This window comes from Leptonychotes weddellii, chromosome 13, assembly GCF_054177405.1.
Source record: "Leptonychotes weddellii isolate Sample4059 chromosome 13, ASM5417740v2, whole genome shotgun sequence".
In the NCBI taxonomy this organism is placed as follows: Eukaryota; Metazoa; Chordata; class Mammalia; order Carnivora; family Phocidae; genus Leptonychotes; species Leptonychotes weddellii.
Genome location: NC_138381.1, coordinates 72,434,280 through 72,452,250, shown reverse-complemented (window position 1 = coordinate 72,452,250; position 17,971 = coordinate 72,434,280). Strand labels below are relative to the sequence as shown.

The following is a 17,971-nucleotide window of genomic DNA, read 5'->3' as shown; positions in this document are numbered from 1 at the left end:
GTGTGTGTGTGTGTGTGTGTGTGTGTGTAGCTGGATGGGGGGAAGGGAGGGGTAGGGCTACAGTGAGTTCTTACCCCGCAGGTCCACTCAGCTGCCCCCCTTGACACCTCTGGCTCAAGCTTTTTTACCTGGGTAGGTGGCTGGGGGTCTGAGCACACCCACAGGAGGGAGTCCTCCCATCTCTTGCAAATCCCCTTCTCCCCCCTCCTCCCTGCCTCTGTGACCCTGTCAAAGGCCTGTCTGCAGGGAGCGAAGGTGAATCCACTCCCATGAACTTCACTTTCCTAGGTCTCTCTCTGGTGAAAGTTCTAAGTGAGCCCTTCTTGAAAAATTCACATGTGCCCAGCAAATGTTTGGGGGCCTGGCAGAGATGGGGCCCAGAATCTTGCAAATTCTCTCTTGGGTTCTGTGATTCATTACAATCAGGGCACCATTGTGGAGTAGAAGCACAACCCAATACGTACTTGGGCTTGAATCCCTGCTCTGCCACTCCCCAGCTACGTGACCTTGGGCAAGTCCCTTGACCTCTGTGAGCATCCTAATGGGGCAAATAATACTTACCCTGCTACAAGTCCAAAGATTTAGCTAGGAGGATATTTATTCCAGCATGGTTTAAAGTGATAAAAAAAAAAAAAAAAAAAAGGAAACAGACCCAAATGTCCAATAACAGAACTGGTTAGAAAGAAAACAAAATCCAAAAAAGGATGGGTCACCCAACACCAGCAGGTTTCAGCCTGTCACTGCCGAGGATGACATAACTCTGACTATGATCAATTTATTAATCGGGGAGATATTGCTGAGTGAACCAGAGCAGGTAACCACATGGCGTGTAGAGAATGATCTCTAGTTTCAAAATGAAGAAAAAAAGAAAAGTCTGGAAGGAAAGGCATCAAATACATTACCAAGGTGCTTGAGATTCTGGGTGATTACATTTTTTTCCCTTTGTTTATCTGAAATTTCTAAATTTTCCTCAATGAGCAAGGAGCATTCATCTGAGAAAGACAAATGCGTATAAAGGAAAGAAAAGAAAGAGCCAAGCCACCTTGCATTATTCTCACGAGGTCCACATACAAGAGGGACAGATGAGCAGGACTCTTAGAGTATGCCTGTTCCTTGGTGGTCCACGTCTCCTCCTCTCCCTCCCCCCCTCCCCCCACCCTTGCCCAGCTGCCGCTAAAGTGGGCAAGCCCCCCGCCCCCAGCTTGGATGAAAAGGGACATAAGGCAGGACACACATTTATTTTTATCTCCCTCATCTGCTGTTCTATCCCTACAGTGTCCGAGTTGGAAGGGAAGGTAGGAAGCCCTCCCTCCCATCCCCATTTTTGCAAGTAAGGAGACAGGCCTTGTCTTCCGGTAGTGGCTCAAGCCTCCCAAATCTCATCTAACACTCTTTCCATCACACTGATTTACCCAATGGTACCAGCATTCCTTCCATTGGAGTTGCAGACTACATCAGCTTTGCCCTCCCTGGGGTCCTTCTGCCCTAATACAGCCTTGCAGATAACTAGAGTCAGCTTACCAGCCCGCCGGAATTACACGAGGCCTCATTAGGAGGGAAGCTAGAGTTCTTCTGACACCCCGGGAACAAATACATCACACAACCATTCGTTGGTCAAATATCTTGAAGACCTACTGTGTGCGGGGTAGGCTTGTGTTAGATGGTGGTCTTTATAGAAAGCACGGGGCCATACTGTGCCCCGCACATAGTGACTGTCAAAAAAAAAAATGGCAGTCACTTTCATTTCCTAGTGATTCTCAAAAGCACCCCCCTCCAGGTAGCTTTATACCCATCCAGTCTGTTTTATGAGGGACATGTGAACTAGAGAGAAGAAGGAGAAGTCCCTATTCACTTGGAGGGACTCTGGGGGCAGGCACACACACAAAAGAAAACCACACAGCACTGAGGGAAAAAAGAAATTTTTTTTTATTAATCTTTCTTCTTTAAAAAAGTTGATTTTTTGTTTTTTGCGGTTTTTTTTTTTAGGTAAACCTCTTTCTGTCTCCCCTCCCTCACTCTGCCCACCCTCCTCTTAAAAATATAAAAATGTCCAACCCCAGATAACTAGAGTACAATAAATAAACAGTAAACACAAAAACATACTTTATTTGTTTCTTCTTTATACAAAATAAGGAAACTAGAAGCGTTCGACTTCCAAAAAAGTATAATACTGTACATCCTGACGACCCAGCCTCCTGGCCCCGGGCATGGAGGGTGGTCTGTGGGCCTGAGCCCAGAAATCTTGGCGCCTTGCCCAAGTGGAGAGCAGGGTGGGCAAGTGTTCCAGTCTGGCCTGGACCCCCGGGCTCACAATAAATGTCAAAGGAAGGAAGGGTTGGGGGCGGGGGGTTGCCTGGCCCGGGGCCCGCGAGGTCCGGACCGCCCCCTTCCTAGAAAGCTGACCTTGATCCTCAAGTATGGCCACCAGGGGGCGCCCGCGCGCAGGCGGCTCCGTCCTCCTCCCGGTGACACCCCCACTCAAGCGCGCTCCTCTCTCGCTCTCTCTCCATCTTCCCGTGCTCTCTCCGGCTGGCGCTCTCTCCATCTTCTCTCTTCCTCATTTTGCTCCCTTCCCTCGCTCTCCCTTCACTCTCTCTCTTTTTCTTATCATCTCGTTTTAAAGACGGGGAAAGCAGAGTGAGAAATAAGGTTACCCAAATGCCACTCGGATTGCAGAGAGGGGGAAAATCAGCTCCGCCCCTTGGCCTCAACCCTCTGTTGGTCCGAAGAGGTGGTGGTAGGGGTCGGGGGAAGTCTAGAGCGTGCTTGAAATCTCTCGACCCTCTGCGGTATCGACTTTGGTCCCAAGCACCGCCTGCGCCGCCGGGGGACTGCTGGCAAGCGGGCCGGGGGAGGGGGGGTACCCCGCGGCGCCCGCGGGGTGGACCCGGGGGCGCCCCCCGCGCGCCCCGCCGAGGAGCTGCGGCCGCTGCGTGCGGACCCGGGAGGGAAGCCCTGAGGGCGGCGTGTCGGTACGGGCGGCTGCGTCCGGGGCCGGCCCGGCCCGGCGGCCTTACCACACGGCGGCCTCGTTGAGCTCGGGGTTGGGGTGCGACAGGGGTCCGCTGTAGCCGCTGGCGCCGCTCATGGGGAAGGGCGGGCTGGGCCCGCCGCTGAACACCTCGCCGGGCAGGGGGTGCAGCGCACCCGGCAGGCCCGGCTCGGGGCTCGGCGTGTCCGGGTGCGAGATCATGTCGGTGAACCTGGGGTTGTCGGCGGCGTGCGGGCCGGCCAGCGGCGGCTCCAGCGCGCCCAGCGGCGTCGAACCGGGCCCCGACGCGGCTAGGAAGCTCGAGTCGGCCGGGGACTGCGCCTGCGACGGCGGGCCGTGCGCGAAGAAGTCATAGTTGCCTCCGGGCGCGTAGTAGTCGCCTTGGTAGTCTGCGGGAGGGGACCAGGAGGACACAGGGAGAGGTCAGAGGCGGCCCGGCCGGGAGGGACGCGGGAACGCGGGAGGGGACCCGGGCGGACCCAGCGGGGATCGCGCGACACTGACTCAGGTTGGCGAGCCCCGCGGAGACCAAGGGACAGGGCGGCTGGCGGAGGCGGCGGAGGGCGCAGACCCAGAGCCAGTGTCAGGGAGGGAGACCATGAGAGGTGCTCAAAGGCCCAGACACCTACCCGGAGAGATGGCCGGACCAGAGGGAGGGACTCAGAGACAGAAACACAGACAGAAAGATGTTGTGACTCCAAAGTCAGAGGTTCCCCGACAGAGATGGAGAGAGACAGTGGCAGTGGACACGCAGACAGTGAAGCATCCTAGACTGTGTCTTAGAATTGGGGCGAGATCCACAGAGAGCCAGAGACATGGAAACAGGCAGAGACAGGGTCAGGGAGAGATCGGCAGAGAACAGAGTGACAGGGGAGTTAAGAGGGGACTCAGCAGGGAGCCCCCAGACTCAGGTCAGAAGAGAGACCCAGATGTGCCAAGCCCAAGGCAGAGAGAGACCAGGGCGATGGTCTAGAACAAGCACAAAGAGATGAGACCAGCCGTGTGGTTAGAGACACACCGGTAAAAACCGGCGAGAGACCAGGGGCGAGATGAAACGTCAGGAGAGACAGAGGGGCCCACAGACCCACCAGATGAGTCAGAGACGCCAGAGATGCCTGGAGTAGAGCTGGGCAGCGATGTTGGGGTGGATAGAGACCAGAGTACCAAATGGTGGGGGGGGGGGGGCGGCCACCTGGCGGGGAAGAAGCCAGACCTGGACCCCACACCCAAGTAGCAGAGAGGGGCTGGCGAGTTGGGCCAGGGACGTGGCTACAGCACTGGAGCTCGAAAGGGGGATGAGTGCCCTCTCTTTCCCCGAAGGCACCCCGCGGACCTGGCCGGCCCTTCACCCCCTCAAGTACAGCCCTGCGACCTTCTGGGTGAATGTGGGGGCCCGACCATTTGCACCGGCCTCCCTAGGCCTGACTTGAGGGAGGGAGGGCATCTGCCTGATCACGCACATCCAACGTTTCACGGGCACTTCAGCATGCGTTTGCCAGGACACCCAGGTTCTGAAACATTTGGGGACACTGAGTCCTTTTGAGAATCCGGTAATAGCTACGGGCTCTCTCCAGAAAAACGCACAAATCACATTTTTGCCCACAAAATCAGGGGGCGCAGGGACTCCAGGTTACAAGCCCACCCATTCTCAATAAACTGTTTCTGCATCAACTCGCTGACCTCCTCCCAGAGTCCCCTCCCCGGGGACCTCTTCCAGGTCGGCCTCGTGAAAGTTTGGGGTGTGGGACCCCAGGAAAGGAGCACCTTGTCGCCGGCACCAGTGACAATAACCCGCTTTGTGCGGCGGGAAAACCAGCGCACCCCCAAGCCGGGTTTCCTCTGCAATACCCCCCACCCCACACTGGGTCTTCGGGTCTCAGTCACTAGGGCGAATTCTGGACGTCCCCTGCCGCCTGCCCCCCTTCTTTCTCCAAACCCTGAAATCATTCCAAATGGGGGTGCCCAGAGGCGCGGCTTGTAAACGGTTTAAGCAACAGCTAAAACGGTCGCCCATTACTTTTTAAAAACCACTCATTCCATTCTCCCCGAAAGTGAAGGGAAAGGTTGGAAGCGGCGAATTTGGGGCCCCTAAGGGACGGGGATGGGGGACGGCCGCGGCCCGCAGCGAGTCGGCAAGCCAGCAAGGGCCGCGGCCCCCGCGCGGATCGAGCCGCCTCCGCCCATATGGCGGCCGGGCCGGAGGTAATTGGAACAAACGCCGTCTGAAAAGGGCACAAAAGCCGCAGCTGGGGCTTTGTCCGCGCTCCCACGGGGAGCCGCCGGCCCCGCCGCCCAGCCCCTTTCTCGCCCGCTGCCGGCCGCCGCCGCCCGGATCTCCCAGCGCGGACTAGGCGGGGCTGCCTCCCTGGGGCTGGGGGGTCCTGCCCCCCCCATTCCGGAGAAAGAGGGGCCCGCGTGTCCAGGCCGCCACCCCATCCAGCAGACGCGCGGGTAGAGGAGGCGGCGGGATTGGTGGGGGCACACCAGTCCTCGGGGAAACCTTGCTTAATTACCCAGGCGGGGAGAAATTCCGGAATGCACCGCCCCACCACCTCCCGTCGTCGGGCAGAGATGGTGTGCGGACCGAGGCAAAGATAGGCAGGGAGAGTTCGTGGCTGAAGACCGCCCGACCCGTCCACCATCCGAGCTGCCCTCAGCGTCCGTAGCCCCCAACCTGGGCCATGCCAACGCAGAGTCTCTCCCCCAGAAGCACAGCTGCGCGATTTGCCCACAGTTTCGGGGCCGGGGGGGAGGGGGCTGGCCGGACCTGAAGTTCTAACCTCCTAGGTCGACCATGTACTGAATGAAGCCTTCCTTCCTGGGTCTGCCTGGGTGCGCGCGGCGCCTACCCTACCCGTCGCTGGCCGGCATTGCCTCCAAATGCATGTTTCTAAGAAAAGTCACCTCTCCCCAAACTGGGCCACTAGCCGCCACCCCCCCCCCCCCCACCGGCCAGGCCTGTGGCACTGAACAACTCAGCAGAGATCAGTCTCAGGCACAGGCACTCCGCGGGCTCTCCAAATTCCGAGGCTCAGAAACACAAGGGGGAGGTGTTTTCCTTGAGCCCAAAGGTTGGGGAAGTGCAGGACAGTGAGTGGATTCCCTAGAGCACCTGGGGTCTCAAAAAGCCAGCGTGAGGGAGGTGGGATGGTCGTGGGGGGTTGGAATGGGTCGCCAAGCAAGTACGAGGGAAATGGAGGGGTGAGGGGACAAGGGAGGAAGGAAAAGAGGAGGGAAGGAAGAAAAGGAGTGACGGCGAGGAGAGTTCCCCAGGCTTGCGCCCCGGAACACCAACAGCAGAATGCCTCTCTGCAAACTCCAGCTCCTTGCCCCTGCAGCCCTAAAGACAGAGAGTGGGTGACTGGGTGGGCCCAACTCTTGCGCCTCCAACCCAATGAACACTGGTGGGCTTGGGGCTGGAGAATGGGCGAGAGTCCTGTCCAGAGCACCTGCCCGCATCCTGGCTCACAGTGCCAGACGCTGAGCGCATAGTCCCCGCGGCGGAACAGGGGGTGCCGACTAGCTAGCAGGTGGCCCGGGATGGATTCTGACCCCTCCACCCCTACTGCCCATGCTGCCCTCCAGTGCCTGTGTTCCTGCTGGTGCCAAGTGCGCCACGCCGCCAAGGGCAAGGGCAGCAAGAAGACTGGGTGTCCGGCTGGGGCAGGATGCATGTGGATTTGCGGTGCTCGCCTTGGTATGATGCTTGGGAGTGTGTGAGCCTGTGAATCTCTTTGGGTATGTTTGTCAGTGAGTGAATCTGGGGAGTGGCATACACCTGTGTGTGTTGTGTGTGATCACGTGCCTAGATGTGTATCCCTGAGGTCTCTGAACTCCAGTGTGTGCCAAGGGAGTGGCACCCGTGTGTCCTGCGTGGGTGCGTGTGTTTATCTGTGTGTACCACTGTATGTGTGAATGAACCCATGTGTCTGATTTTGTGTCTAGGAGGTATCTATGGATGAGCATGCGCCCGTCCGTTGCTGTGTGTCTGTTGTGTTCATGATTGTGTCTGTTCCGCGTGCGTAAAAGGGAGGGAGGGTTCCCTGGCGGCCAACAGTGCCGGCGTCCGGCCCTGCGTCCTCAGTGCCCAGAACCGAACGGGCCCGGATGTAGGGCAGAGCGTTCCGGGGTGGGGGGTGGGTCCTTACCTCCGTAGTAGGTGTACGGAGTGGACCCCAACATCTCAGACTCGTCCAAGCGGCCGCCCAGCGGACGCATGCGCCGCGGACTCCGGAAGAAGGCGTGTCTCCGGGCGCCCAGTGCGCTCAGCTGTTTCATCCTGCGTTCTTTGGACCTCCGGTTCTGGAACCACACCTGGGACAGGGCGGGAACTGTGAGCTCAGGTCCGGGGTGCCTTCCCCTCCCTGCCCAGGCCGCCCCTTCTGGGTCCTATAGCCTCCTGCGCACCAAGACTGCCCAGAGGCGGGGGCCGGGCGGATTAGGCCGGGAGAGGTGGAGAGGGGCTTCGGAGAACCAGCCAAGGGTGAAGGATTTCGCGGACCCGTGGGGCGACTCATAAAGACTTGGGCTTCCTGGTCCTCGGCCCGCCCTCGGCCTGACGGCTTTATAAAGGCCTCCCGCGCGGCACGGCTCTAGTCCCGGCCCCTCGGCTCCCCAGCCGGGTTCTGGCGGTTTGTCTGTCTGCCGCCGCACCGGCGCAGGGAGGGGGGCGCGGAAAGAACCTTGCCCCTTTCTCTGCTCCGAAAAAGGGGAGGAAAGGAGGGGTACCTCGGCGAGGCTTAAAACTCTCTTTGAACGGGGAGGGGGCGGGATTCCGAGGGATGAGTGACCCGCCCAAGATCGCACCGTCAGGAGGACAGCAGGGCTATGCGGAATCTTTTGGTTAGAAGTCTGACCAGCGGGCCCTGACGTCGGGCACAGTCTGCCCTTCGGCCGACCCGAACTCGGCGCGCTCTTAGCCAAGGAGGCTGGGTGGGAGGCTCCTCTGAGCTCCCCGGCTGCCGGGCTCAGCCGGCCTGCGGAAGGGTGACCCGGGCCCGGCCGCACCTGGATGACGCGCATGTTGAGGCCGGTCTCCTGTGCCAACTGTTCGCGGATGTGGCGCGTGGGCTTGGGCGTGGCAGCAAAGGCGGCCTTGAGCGTCTCCAGCTGCTTGGCTTTGATGGTGGTGCGCGGGCCGCGCCGCTTCGTGCCCGAGTTCTGCTCCTCATTCTCGTTGTTGGCTGTCTCCTTGTCCGACGACGTCGAGTTGTCCGTCTCCTTGGGATCGTCCTGGAGCGGGTCCTGGAGGTCCGGGGACAAACTGCGGTCCGTACAGGATGACACTGCGGGCGGACGGAACGGGAAGAGGACAGCGGCGTCGGCGGCGGCCCAAGGTCTCTCCAGTCGGGTAGCCGGTTCCCGCCGACCCAGGCCCCCCGCCATCCGCGCCCGGTTCCCTTCCGAGTCTCGCGACAGCCCCTCCCCCAGGGGCCCGGCGCCCGCCCACTCCCTCCAGGCGGGGCCGGGCCTACGGAGGGACCCTTCTCCAGCCCTCGCGGCTCTTTTCGGCTACTGCTTGGGTAAGGGGGAGGCACGCCCTCTGGGGGAGCCAGGCCTCCGTGGAGAGGGGACGTGAGGAGGCCACAGATGCCCTCTGGGCCTCAGATCTTCCTCCCCCATCTCTCCTTCCTCCAAACTCCAATTACCGTCCTCCCAGTGCCGCCTGAAATTACCAGGAGCTGAAAAGACTCAGAAAGGGGGGGAATTGTGTGGCTCCAAATTGGGGGAGGAGGGCAACTTGGAAAAGGCCCTTCAATAGAAGGAGAGGGGGGGAAGAGCTGGTCGTCGTATCCTGTAGGACAGACTCCAAATGCTATCCCCTTTCCCCAGCCCCCCAGCCCCCCAGCCCCACGCCCCCGCCCTTCCATTTGCCCTAGAAATGCCCGATGGGAGTGGAGAGCTCTGAGCCAGGCACAGAATGCGCACGAGCGTCCAAGTAGAGAGTGCCAGGCTGGCTGCGGCCGGAGGGTCTTAGGGCCTGAGGCTGGGGAGGGGAGGAGGCCGCCTACCTGAGTTGAGGCTGCCCTCCTTGAGGCTGGAGGAGCTCAGGTAGTCGTCCTTGCACACGAACTTGTTCTCGTCGATGACGTAGAGCTCCTCGCCTGTGGACAGCTGCTTGTTGCACACCATGCAGGTGAAGCAGTTGAGGTGGAAGACTTTACTGCGGGCCTTGCGCACCAGGTCGCTGGGCGAGATGCCTTGCGCACAGCCCGCACACTTCGTGCCGAAGCGCCTGCACACACAACATGTCCTGTCACCTTGGAGCAGCGCGGGTCCCGTCCTCTTGAGCCCCTGACCTCTTCCCACCCACCCTGGCCTCTGAGAGGTCCCCATTTCCACATCTGTCAAATGAGACCCCAATCCTGTACTCTCTGGCTAGTGCGAGAGAGGTGAGACAAATGTCCTGGGCTGTTCTTGGGGCTGGGACTGTCACGCCCTGTTCGGGTTTATTCACCCTCCACAAGGTTTAGAGCAATGGGTGCAGCCTTCAGCCAAGCACAGACCCAGAGCACCCCAAGTTGCTCCCTGCATCCCTGCCAGATCTGCCTGGGCTTCTTGAGGCAAACTTGGCTGTCTGAGTTCTTTAACATTTTAAGCCAGGCCAGCCAGGTTTGGGCCACTCCTTGGCTTTGCCTCCTGGATCCTGTCCAGTCTGCTGGGGCCCAGGTAAGGCCACTTGGCCTGGCTGGCAGATCCTAGCAATGGAGTGGGGAGCTCCTCTCCTGAGCTGGACCTGAGCAGGCGGGAAGGAACCTTTTGCTGATTCCCAGTGCCACCAGCACCAGAGGCCTTCCAGTCCCCACTTTGGGACCCGCGGGAGCTAGTTGGCCCTGTGGACAGCAGGGCTTTGGAACGGTGGACTCCGGAGCAGGGATTGAGTCTCCAACCCCCCAAAATGTCCGGCCCTGGCAGGCGCCGGGAGAATGTGACCAGCAGGCAATCCTAAACCTGCAAGGCCCGTACACGGGATCTCTCAAATTCCCCCTTTCCTGAGTTCTTGATCTAAATCCCTTTCTTTCTTCCTTGAGCGCTTGGAGAAGGCCAGCCTCCCCCCAGATGGGTGTGCAGGCCAGCACTGGGAGGGGTGAGGTGCAGGTTGAGGGGGAGAGCGAGGGCCCAGCACCTTGGGGCCCCACATCTACTCATACCCACGTCTCTAAACAAGGCGAATTTGGGTGACGTTGATGTAGTGAGGGCATTAGAAGCCATAAGTCACTTTTGGCCTTATCCGGCAGCGTAATTGGCCATATGCACCTTATCAAAAATCATTAGGCACTTTGCAAGCATCGCCACATTAGGGGCCTCAGGCCTCTGGAGCCAGGGAGTTTACACGTGTAAAGCCGTGGCTGACATTTTCTCCTATTCAAATTACCTAGTGCCCAGCCGTTCGGGCCGGTGAGCAGCCTTTCTCCACGGTGTTAATCACGCCCCGCTTCCCTCGGTGCCCGGAATTCACAGGCACAAAGCCGGCTCCGGGCGCCTGGAGGAAGCAGGCAGGGCTGAACTGCCAGAAAACCCACAGCCTTCCAGGCTATCCCTTGGTGTTTCCCAGGTGGGGAAACTGAGGCCCAGAAAAGTGCTCTGCCCTGGCTCACCTGAGGGCCCCTATGGGCAGCAAGGGAAGGTGACACATCGCAGACTGGACCCTGGAGGTCCTGATTCTCAGCTTCGATTTCGTTTGTACATTTCAAGACAGGAGAAAATGTGTAAGGAGTTGGTGGGGGGGGGGGCAAGGAGGAGAAGGTTCCCTCCCCCCATCATCAGAAGAGATCTTCCTGGCTGAGCCCCCTCGGAGTTGGGGAAGTTTCTGTTTGTCCAGGAGGGCTCTGGGGCCCTGGCCTGCCGGGAGGTCAGCCCCCTGGGATCCCACACTCTGCCCGGTGGGAGAAGCCTCCAGCAGCCCCTAACTTAGGCAAAAATTCTTCCTCTCTCAGAACAGGGCTTGAACTTCCCCCCTGGGGTCGCAGCTGCGGGGAAGGGGCAGAGACGCGTGGGGAGCAAGTTTGTCAGGGCTTCTCCGCCCTGCCCCACCGCGGCTCCAAGCCGGCCCGGAGGAGCGAACTAGAGCCAGCAAAACAGCGTTCTTCTTACTCCGCCCGGGCTCGGGCGCTTTGCCGGACCAAGGACAGGACGAGAGCAGCGGGCTGCCCCGCTTCCCATTTAAGCTTGTGAGCCCAGGAGGTTGGTTTCGCGGTCTCCCCTTGCCGGGCGCCCCAACGGAGCGCGCAGGGCGGGCGCGCAGGCGGCAGGGTGGCGCGGCCTCTTACCTGAAGAAGTCATTTTTGCAGTAGAGCTTGCCCTCGCGCGAGAAGCACTTCTCCGAGAGGTTGGTCTTACACTCGCAGCACTGAACGCATTTGATGTGCCACGCGCGGTCCAGCACGTTCAGCAGAAAGCGGTCGAGGATGGGCCGCTCGCAGCCGGCACAGTGCACCATCATAGCGTCCCGGCGGCTCGGGCCGCCCTGCCCTCCCTTTGGGCCCCCGGCCCTCGGGCCCCCGGGCCCCGCTGCTGCGCTCCGCCTCTTATCTCGGCCGCCGCCGGGCGAGTCCGGTCCGGACCAAGACTCAGCCGGTCAAGTCCTTGGGTGATCGCTGTCCTGGCGCTGGGCTGCCCGGGGTGGGGTGGGGAAGGGTGGCTTTCACAGCCTCATGCCCCGGGCCGCGCGCCCCAGTGCTTGTTCCGGTCTCCCCCAGGTGTCTTGGGTGGCTAATGGCCTCGGCGCTGCGGAGCGGCTTTCCCCGGTGGCGGAGGCGCCGGCACTTTCCCCCACTTTCAAGCGGTCCCGATCCTCATCTTTGTCTGGCCGCCGCCTAATTCGCGCATCCTTATTCAGATTTGGTGACGTGGCGCGGCACGTAGGGGGCCCGGCGGCCAATGGGCGCGCAGTGGCCATGGCAACCTCTTAAATTTATAGCATATCTAAATTGGCTACAGCGTTGCGGTCCGGACAGAGCAAAAAAAACAAGGCATCAGTATTGTTGAGTATTAGCTTGTACCTGGTTCGGAGGCTAAGTAAGTATTTACCTTCCAGTTTGGGGCTGGGGGCGGGGGCCGCGCGATCTGAAAACTGCATCTCCCTTCCTCTGTCTTCTCACCAGTATCTGGGGGCCAGGATTCCAGGTCCTAGTGGGAGAGGGACCCCTGCCCCGTTCGCCATCCCCGGAACTTGCAGAAGTTGCCCGAGGCCCGGAGCGCGCTCTTCGTCCGCCTCTTCTTCCCTAGTCCAGCCCGCTCAAATTAGACTCCCTCATCCCGCGTCCCTGGGGTCTGCGCCCTGGAGCTGGGACAGCGCGGTTCACGGGGCTCGCAGAGCCGGGCCGTCTTCTTTTGTCATACACCGAGCTGGGGCCCAGCCCGGCCTTTCTCATGGACACAGAGAGCGAGGGCGCGGGAGAGCGCGAGAGAGCTCGCGAGCAAGCGAGCGTGAGCGCTAGCCGCGCCGTTTGGGTCTTTCTTTCCCCGTGCAGGCCCAGGCCCAAGTTGGGGGAGGGTGTCATCTGGCCTGGTCCGGGACCCCGGAGTTTCAGGCCTGAGCGCGCGGCCCACGGGGCTCTGGGGGAGAAGTGGGGAGGAGGAGGTCAGGGCAGACGGGTCTTTCTGAAGCCTGATCAGAGGTGGTGTTCACCACGTCTCTCCTTTCCTCGACGCACCTTCCAGATCCCGGGTCAGCCAGTCAGGGCGCCGTGGTGAGTGGGTCGCACTGCCGACGCGAGGAACGCTAGAGATTGCGTGGGCGCTGCTTACCCAGGCGGCGCGCGCGGGCTGTGTGTCCAAGTTCCAATCTCCGTAGGACGCAGGAACAGCGGCTCATCGCTGGGGAGCTGAGGGTCTGGGGAACGTGTGTGTGGGAGTGCTCGCAGGTGTGTGTGAAGAGGGAGATGGGGGTCTGGGGGACGGAGGGAGAAGCCAGGCCTCCTTTCCCAAGGGGCCCACCTGGCAAAGGGGCACTCCAAGTTTGGGAAGCCGGGAAGGCTCCGCAGGATTTTTCCATCCCGCTCACGGAAAGTCTCAAGTCTCGGCTGCCCGCTGACCGGGTAGGTCGGCCCTGGGTGGGAGCCAGAGAAGTGTGTTTGTGCCAAGCCTTGGCTGTGAATGTGTGTTTGGGTGCATTTACTGAGTTTGTTAGTGTGTATTTGCTGTTTGAGAATTGCATTTTTGCCTCTGTTTATAGATAGTAATCAATCATGTGAGTACATTTTGGTATGTGTCTTTTTTGGTGTGAATTTGTGTGTTTGTATTTGTGTATAGTCCTGCTGTGTATTTGTCTGTGTACTCTTCTTTTTGTTGGTCTGTGTATAGGCGTGTATGCTTACTTTTGGACACTCGAATGTGAGGGTGTTTGCATGCGTGAGTGGTGTGCCTCTGTGTACAATTATTGTGTACTAGCATTGATGTATAAGTGGACTTTAAAAAAACTGAATGTGTGTGTTTGTGTGTGCATGACCGTGTGCATGCTTGAGATCCCGTGTGGATGTGACTGAGCTGGGTTGAGTGTGTTCGTGAGTGCAGAATTTTGTGGATCTGTGTTTGTGTGCCTGCATGGGATAGCAGTGTTTTTGTTTATGTGACTCCTGGAGGTTTTGGGGGGTATGTTGTGTGTGTACTCCACAATTACCTTTGTGGATTTGACAGGGGCAGGATTTCTGGATGCCTGTAATGGGGCATTTGTTGGAGGCACAGAGATGCTTACTTCTCTCTCTGTTCCTGTCTAGGCCTAGTGCTGTCGCCCACAGTCTCTAGGGGAGGTGATCTGGCTGGGGACAGGAAATTGACAAATGCTGGTCACCAAGTGGGACACTGACCCACAGCTGGGCTTCTGAAAAGAAGTCCCCAAATCGGGTAGCTTCTGCCCGATGGTGCTGTTATTCCATCCTCTGGCTTGCCCAGGGACAGGTGTCCACACCACATAATGTAGCAGTTTGGCTGGTTAGAGCCTGGCTCGGCCAGGCACAAGCAGACTGCATCTCACCTGGTCCTCCAGGCCCAGCTGGGAGAGGTCCAAGAGCCCCCAAATGAAACCGCGGTTTCTCAAGCACCTGGCTCTGCCCTCCTGGGGCACTAGGAGCCCTGAGCCCCAGTGGGGCAGGGTCCGAGAGAACCAAGAACGCAGGAGGAGAGAGGTACAAGGCTGCAAGTGGAGGCCAGTTGGGTTGCCTACTCGCCCTTTGTTTCACGGGGGTTTCTCTCTCCCGCGTTCTCTGCACGTCTGTTTTCCTTTCTGTCTCCTTTTCTTTCTAATGTTCAGCCTCTGTTCTCTTTCTGTTTCCCTTTCCCTCTGTTTCTCCATCACTTTCCTTCTTGATTTCACTGTTTTTATTTCCCTCCCTCTGCCTCTCTGCTGGGCGTCCAAACCCAGCACCCGGCTCAACGCTGCAATGAACAATTCTCATCGTGCACCATACAGCTATCGGGGTGCTGAAAGACTCACATACAGTCATTAAAAGCCCCCATCTGACAGCCTCCCCCCTGCTCTGGACTAGGTGCCCCTCCCCGCCCTCCTCTAACACCCCCCCCAACCCGGTCCTCCCCGAGAGAGCCAGGTTGCTCTGTCTTCCCAGCCCTGGCTTTGCCAACCCTGCCTGGCTGCTGGGGGCTGTGTACTGGGTTCCATGTGGGACAAATCCACCCACCCCCACCTCCCGGGTGTGCTTAAATGCCAAGGCACAGCCAGGCCCCAGCAGGTGTGGTACCAAGCCAGGGAGGTAGCAGGAGTTGGGGACAGTTTCAGAGAGCAGCTCTGGTTCTTCCCGAGCCTGGATGTTGTACGGGTGCTGAATGCTGGGTTGCAGGAGATGAGGGCTCTGCTTCCAGAAGCTCCGGGCTGGCCTTCTGCCTCCTATAGCTGAGTTCACCCATCCTGTCCAGGTCACAGCCCCCCTGAAGTCGCCCTGGGAGCCTCAGCCCAGCCCAGCCCCAGTCCAAAACCTCCATGCCCCAGCCCAGCTGCAGGAAGGCCTGCTTGGCCTTTGCCAGCCCTCCACCTTCCAGGGCGTGCAGCATCCGAAAAACGCCAGCAGACCAACAATTAGACGAATTATCCCGCCCTAACAGCGCTAACAGATGGCGACCAGGCAGCGAAATCCCCTCCTATATGTAACTAATAAACCGCTTGTGTCTTAACAGGGTAATGCATGGAGACGCAATGTCACTTATACAAGATGTTGATGGAATTTACTATATAAAAATCTTCCTCCTAGACTAAAGAGTATCAACATTACAACTCGACAGACGGCAGCGGGATAAGTAAAACAGACAAAAGACAAACAAGATAATAATCTGTTTCCAATCACTTAAGCCCTGTAGAGTTAGTAATATGCGGTTTGCATATTCCCCCTTGAGTTCGGTAATTAATTACCGGCGAAGAGGCACACACCCGCCCGGGGTGGGAGTTTTGAGGCGCGCTGAGCTGGGGCTTGGGGGGGGGTCTTTCCTGTCTTCTCCAGCCCCGCACGCAGGGCAGCGGCCGGAATGGGGACTCTTCGGGGCATCTGGAGCTGACCTACCCCTCAGGCTAAAGAGAATTTTCAGTTGCACCTCCCTACTCCTCACTGGAAACTCTCTTGCCGGGGGTGGGGGGGGGTGGTGGTGGTTCTGCAGCCCAGCAGGAACGTGAGGGCTTTTCTGGCGGCCAGAGTATCTCCCTTCGCCCCTCTGAAGGCATCCCCTCCCTTTGAATGGGCCGGAGTGGCTTGCTTTCTGGGGGAACGCGCGCTCTGAGGAAGCCCGAGGGGTGCGCCCCTCGTCCTCTCCTCCGCGTGGTATCTTGGGCGGCGCAGCGGGTCCTCTCCCGACTTCGATCATTACCTCCCTCCAACCCCCCAGCCAAACGCATTCTCCTCAACTCCCCCCCCCCACCCCGCCCCCAAGAGCCAGCGCGGCTTTAACATTAAACAAACGCAGCGAGCGCCTCAGAGCTGCGCTCTCGGCCGGGTCTGCGCGGCGGCGGCGGCGTTACAAATTGTAAATTTAAATTGCTCGCCGGATTCATTACCTCCCCTCTTTGATTTCAGCCAGCCGTGAAAAATTATACTGGTGTACCACTGAGAAACTGTTTTGCCGCAAAGAGCCCGCGCCTAATCACTGGCTTTCTCCCTCCGACAAAAGTGTAATTATTTTGTTTGGGGTGTAAATATAGGCCGCGCCGCGCACACACACTCAGCGTCCCGCCGCGCCGCCGCGCACTGCCCGCCACCGCGCGGAGTCGGCCCCCGAGTAGGAGCGAGCGTGGAGGCTAGGCCCTGCCGCCTGGAGGCCGGAGGAGAGCGGCTGGTTTGGCGCTCCGGCGAGACCCAGAGAGCCGAGCCGGCAGGCCAGGTCCCCAGCCCCTGTCCTCAGGAGTTCGAGTTTGTCCGATGACGCCCAGAACGTGTGCGCCCTGGCTGGCCTGGGTGGACGCGGGTGGGGCGTGATGCGTGGGTCAGGGCTCGCGCTCAGGCCTAGGTATCGCGCAGGGACGCAGAAGGAATATGGGGGTGGATGAGCCTTCCGGGAGCCCCGAGGGGGCGGCCACCTGGGGGCAGCCCTGAGTCCAGGCAGAGAAAGTATCTGGGCCTGGGCGTCCCCAAGAGTGCCGGGGCATAGGCGGAACCCTGAAAGACAGGGGCGATAAGGCCGGTGTGCCCCTTGCGCTCTGCCTTGGACTGCTTGGTTTCCAGAACATCTCCGCGGGGTGCAGGGCCTTCCTGTCAGTTGAATTGCGCACGGCTTAATTAACGGTCTCGTTAACTGGGCAGGCCCGACCTGGAACGTTTAATCAAAAAGGCAGGGAATCCCTGTTTCCTTCTTTCCTTCCTTCCTTCCTTCCTTCCTCCCTCCCTCCCTCCCTCCTGCCTGCCCGCTCACCCACCTTCCTTCCTTCCTTCCTTCCTCCCTCTGGCCTGCCTGCTCACCCACCTTCCTTCCTTCCTTCCTTCCTTCCTTCCTTCCTTCCTTCCTTCCTTCCATCCTTCCTTCCTCTATTTATCTATTCAACAATGGCACTCCTCCCCAAGCTCCCTCCCTCCCCTGAGTCCCCTTCCCAGCACCGGGAAGCGGGGCTCTTGAGTCTGAACTCAACCCCAGCCCAATATCTGGACTGGGACTCTAAGGGGCCAGTGGGGTGCAAGCCGGCAGGGGTTGGGCAACACTGTCGTGTTTGGTGGCTTTGGGACAGGCGCCGGTGCCAGAAGGCTGTGTCAGCTTCACGGGGGCTGGGAATCCGGCCATCGATGGAGGTTGGCTGGGCAGCCTTACCAGGCACCAGGTATCTCTGAGAGGGAGCAGGAGGGGAGGACAGCGGCTGAACAGCACTTTGGGGTATGGGAGATCCAGTCCCAAAGTGAGTGCGTGTGCTTGTGAACGCTGGCCAGCTTAGAGACCAGGTGCTTCTGTGACCAAGGCCGGGTGTGGTGGCCCCTCTCTCCTTCCTGCAAGCCCCCCTCCTGGAATGCACCCCCCTCCCCAGTGGCCCTACCTGTCAGGCTGCCCAGCCAGCTCCTGCAGGCTATATTCCTGAGGTTGCTCACTGCAATGCAGGGCTGAACTCAGACTCCAGTAGCTGGGAGGGCACAGGCTGGGGCTGATTCCTGGGGGCCAGAGGGGGTCTGAGGAGGACAGAAAGAAAGGTGCAAGCCAGTCCCCCAACTTGTGAGTAAAACACTGAGGCTTTTGTTCAGAGAGGGAAAACCCCCGCACTTGGTGCTGAGCTGCGGGCTGCCCCAAAGACTGCCGCCGAAGCGCATGTCCCACGCGGCCTGATAAGCCGAAGGTCTGAGCTGAGAACTGCTGGGATCCTCCTCCTCCTTGCCTCGCCTGTTAGGCCTGGAGGCTGGCCCCAGCTGTTTGGCGTCGGAGGGCAGGCAGCACGGAGGGCTCCGGACTGTGGTGGCGGCTTCTCTGGCCCCATTGAGCGTATCTAAAGGTGGAGACCATCCGCGGGCGGAGGAAGCGATTTCTAAGAAGATGCCTGCAACCCTGCTCCATCTCTGGAACACA

General features: G+C 59.5%; 1 protein-coding gene across 1 annotated transcript; it reads right to left on the bottom strand.

Annotated features, from left to right (window-relative positions):
• Window positions 1-3,013: 3,013 nt before the first annotated feature.
• Window positions 3,014-11,435, bottom strand: LHX5 (LIM homeobox 5). Its single transcript, XM_006742172.2, has 5 exons — window positions 11,263-11,435; window positions 9,004-9,227; window positions 8,000-8,277; window positions 7,141-7,306; window positions 3,014-3,381 (listed from the first exon to the last, which is right to left on the bottom strand). Exons 1-5 carry the CDS (start codon window positions 11,433-11,435, stop codon window positions 3,014-3,016), a joined length of 1,209 nt encoding a protein of 402 aa, XP_006742235.1.
• Window positions 11,436-17,971: the final 6,536 nt, after the last annotated feature.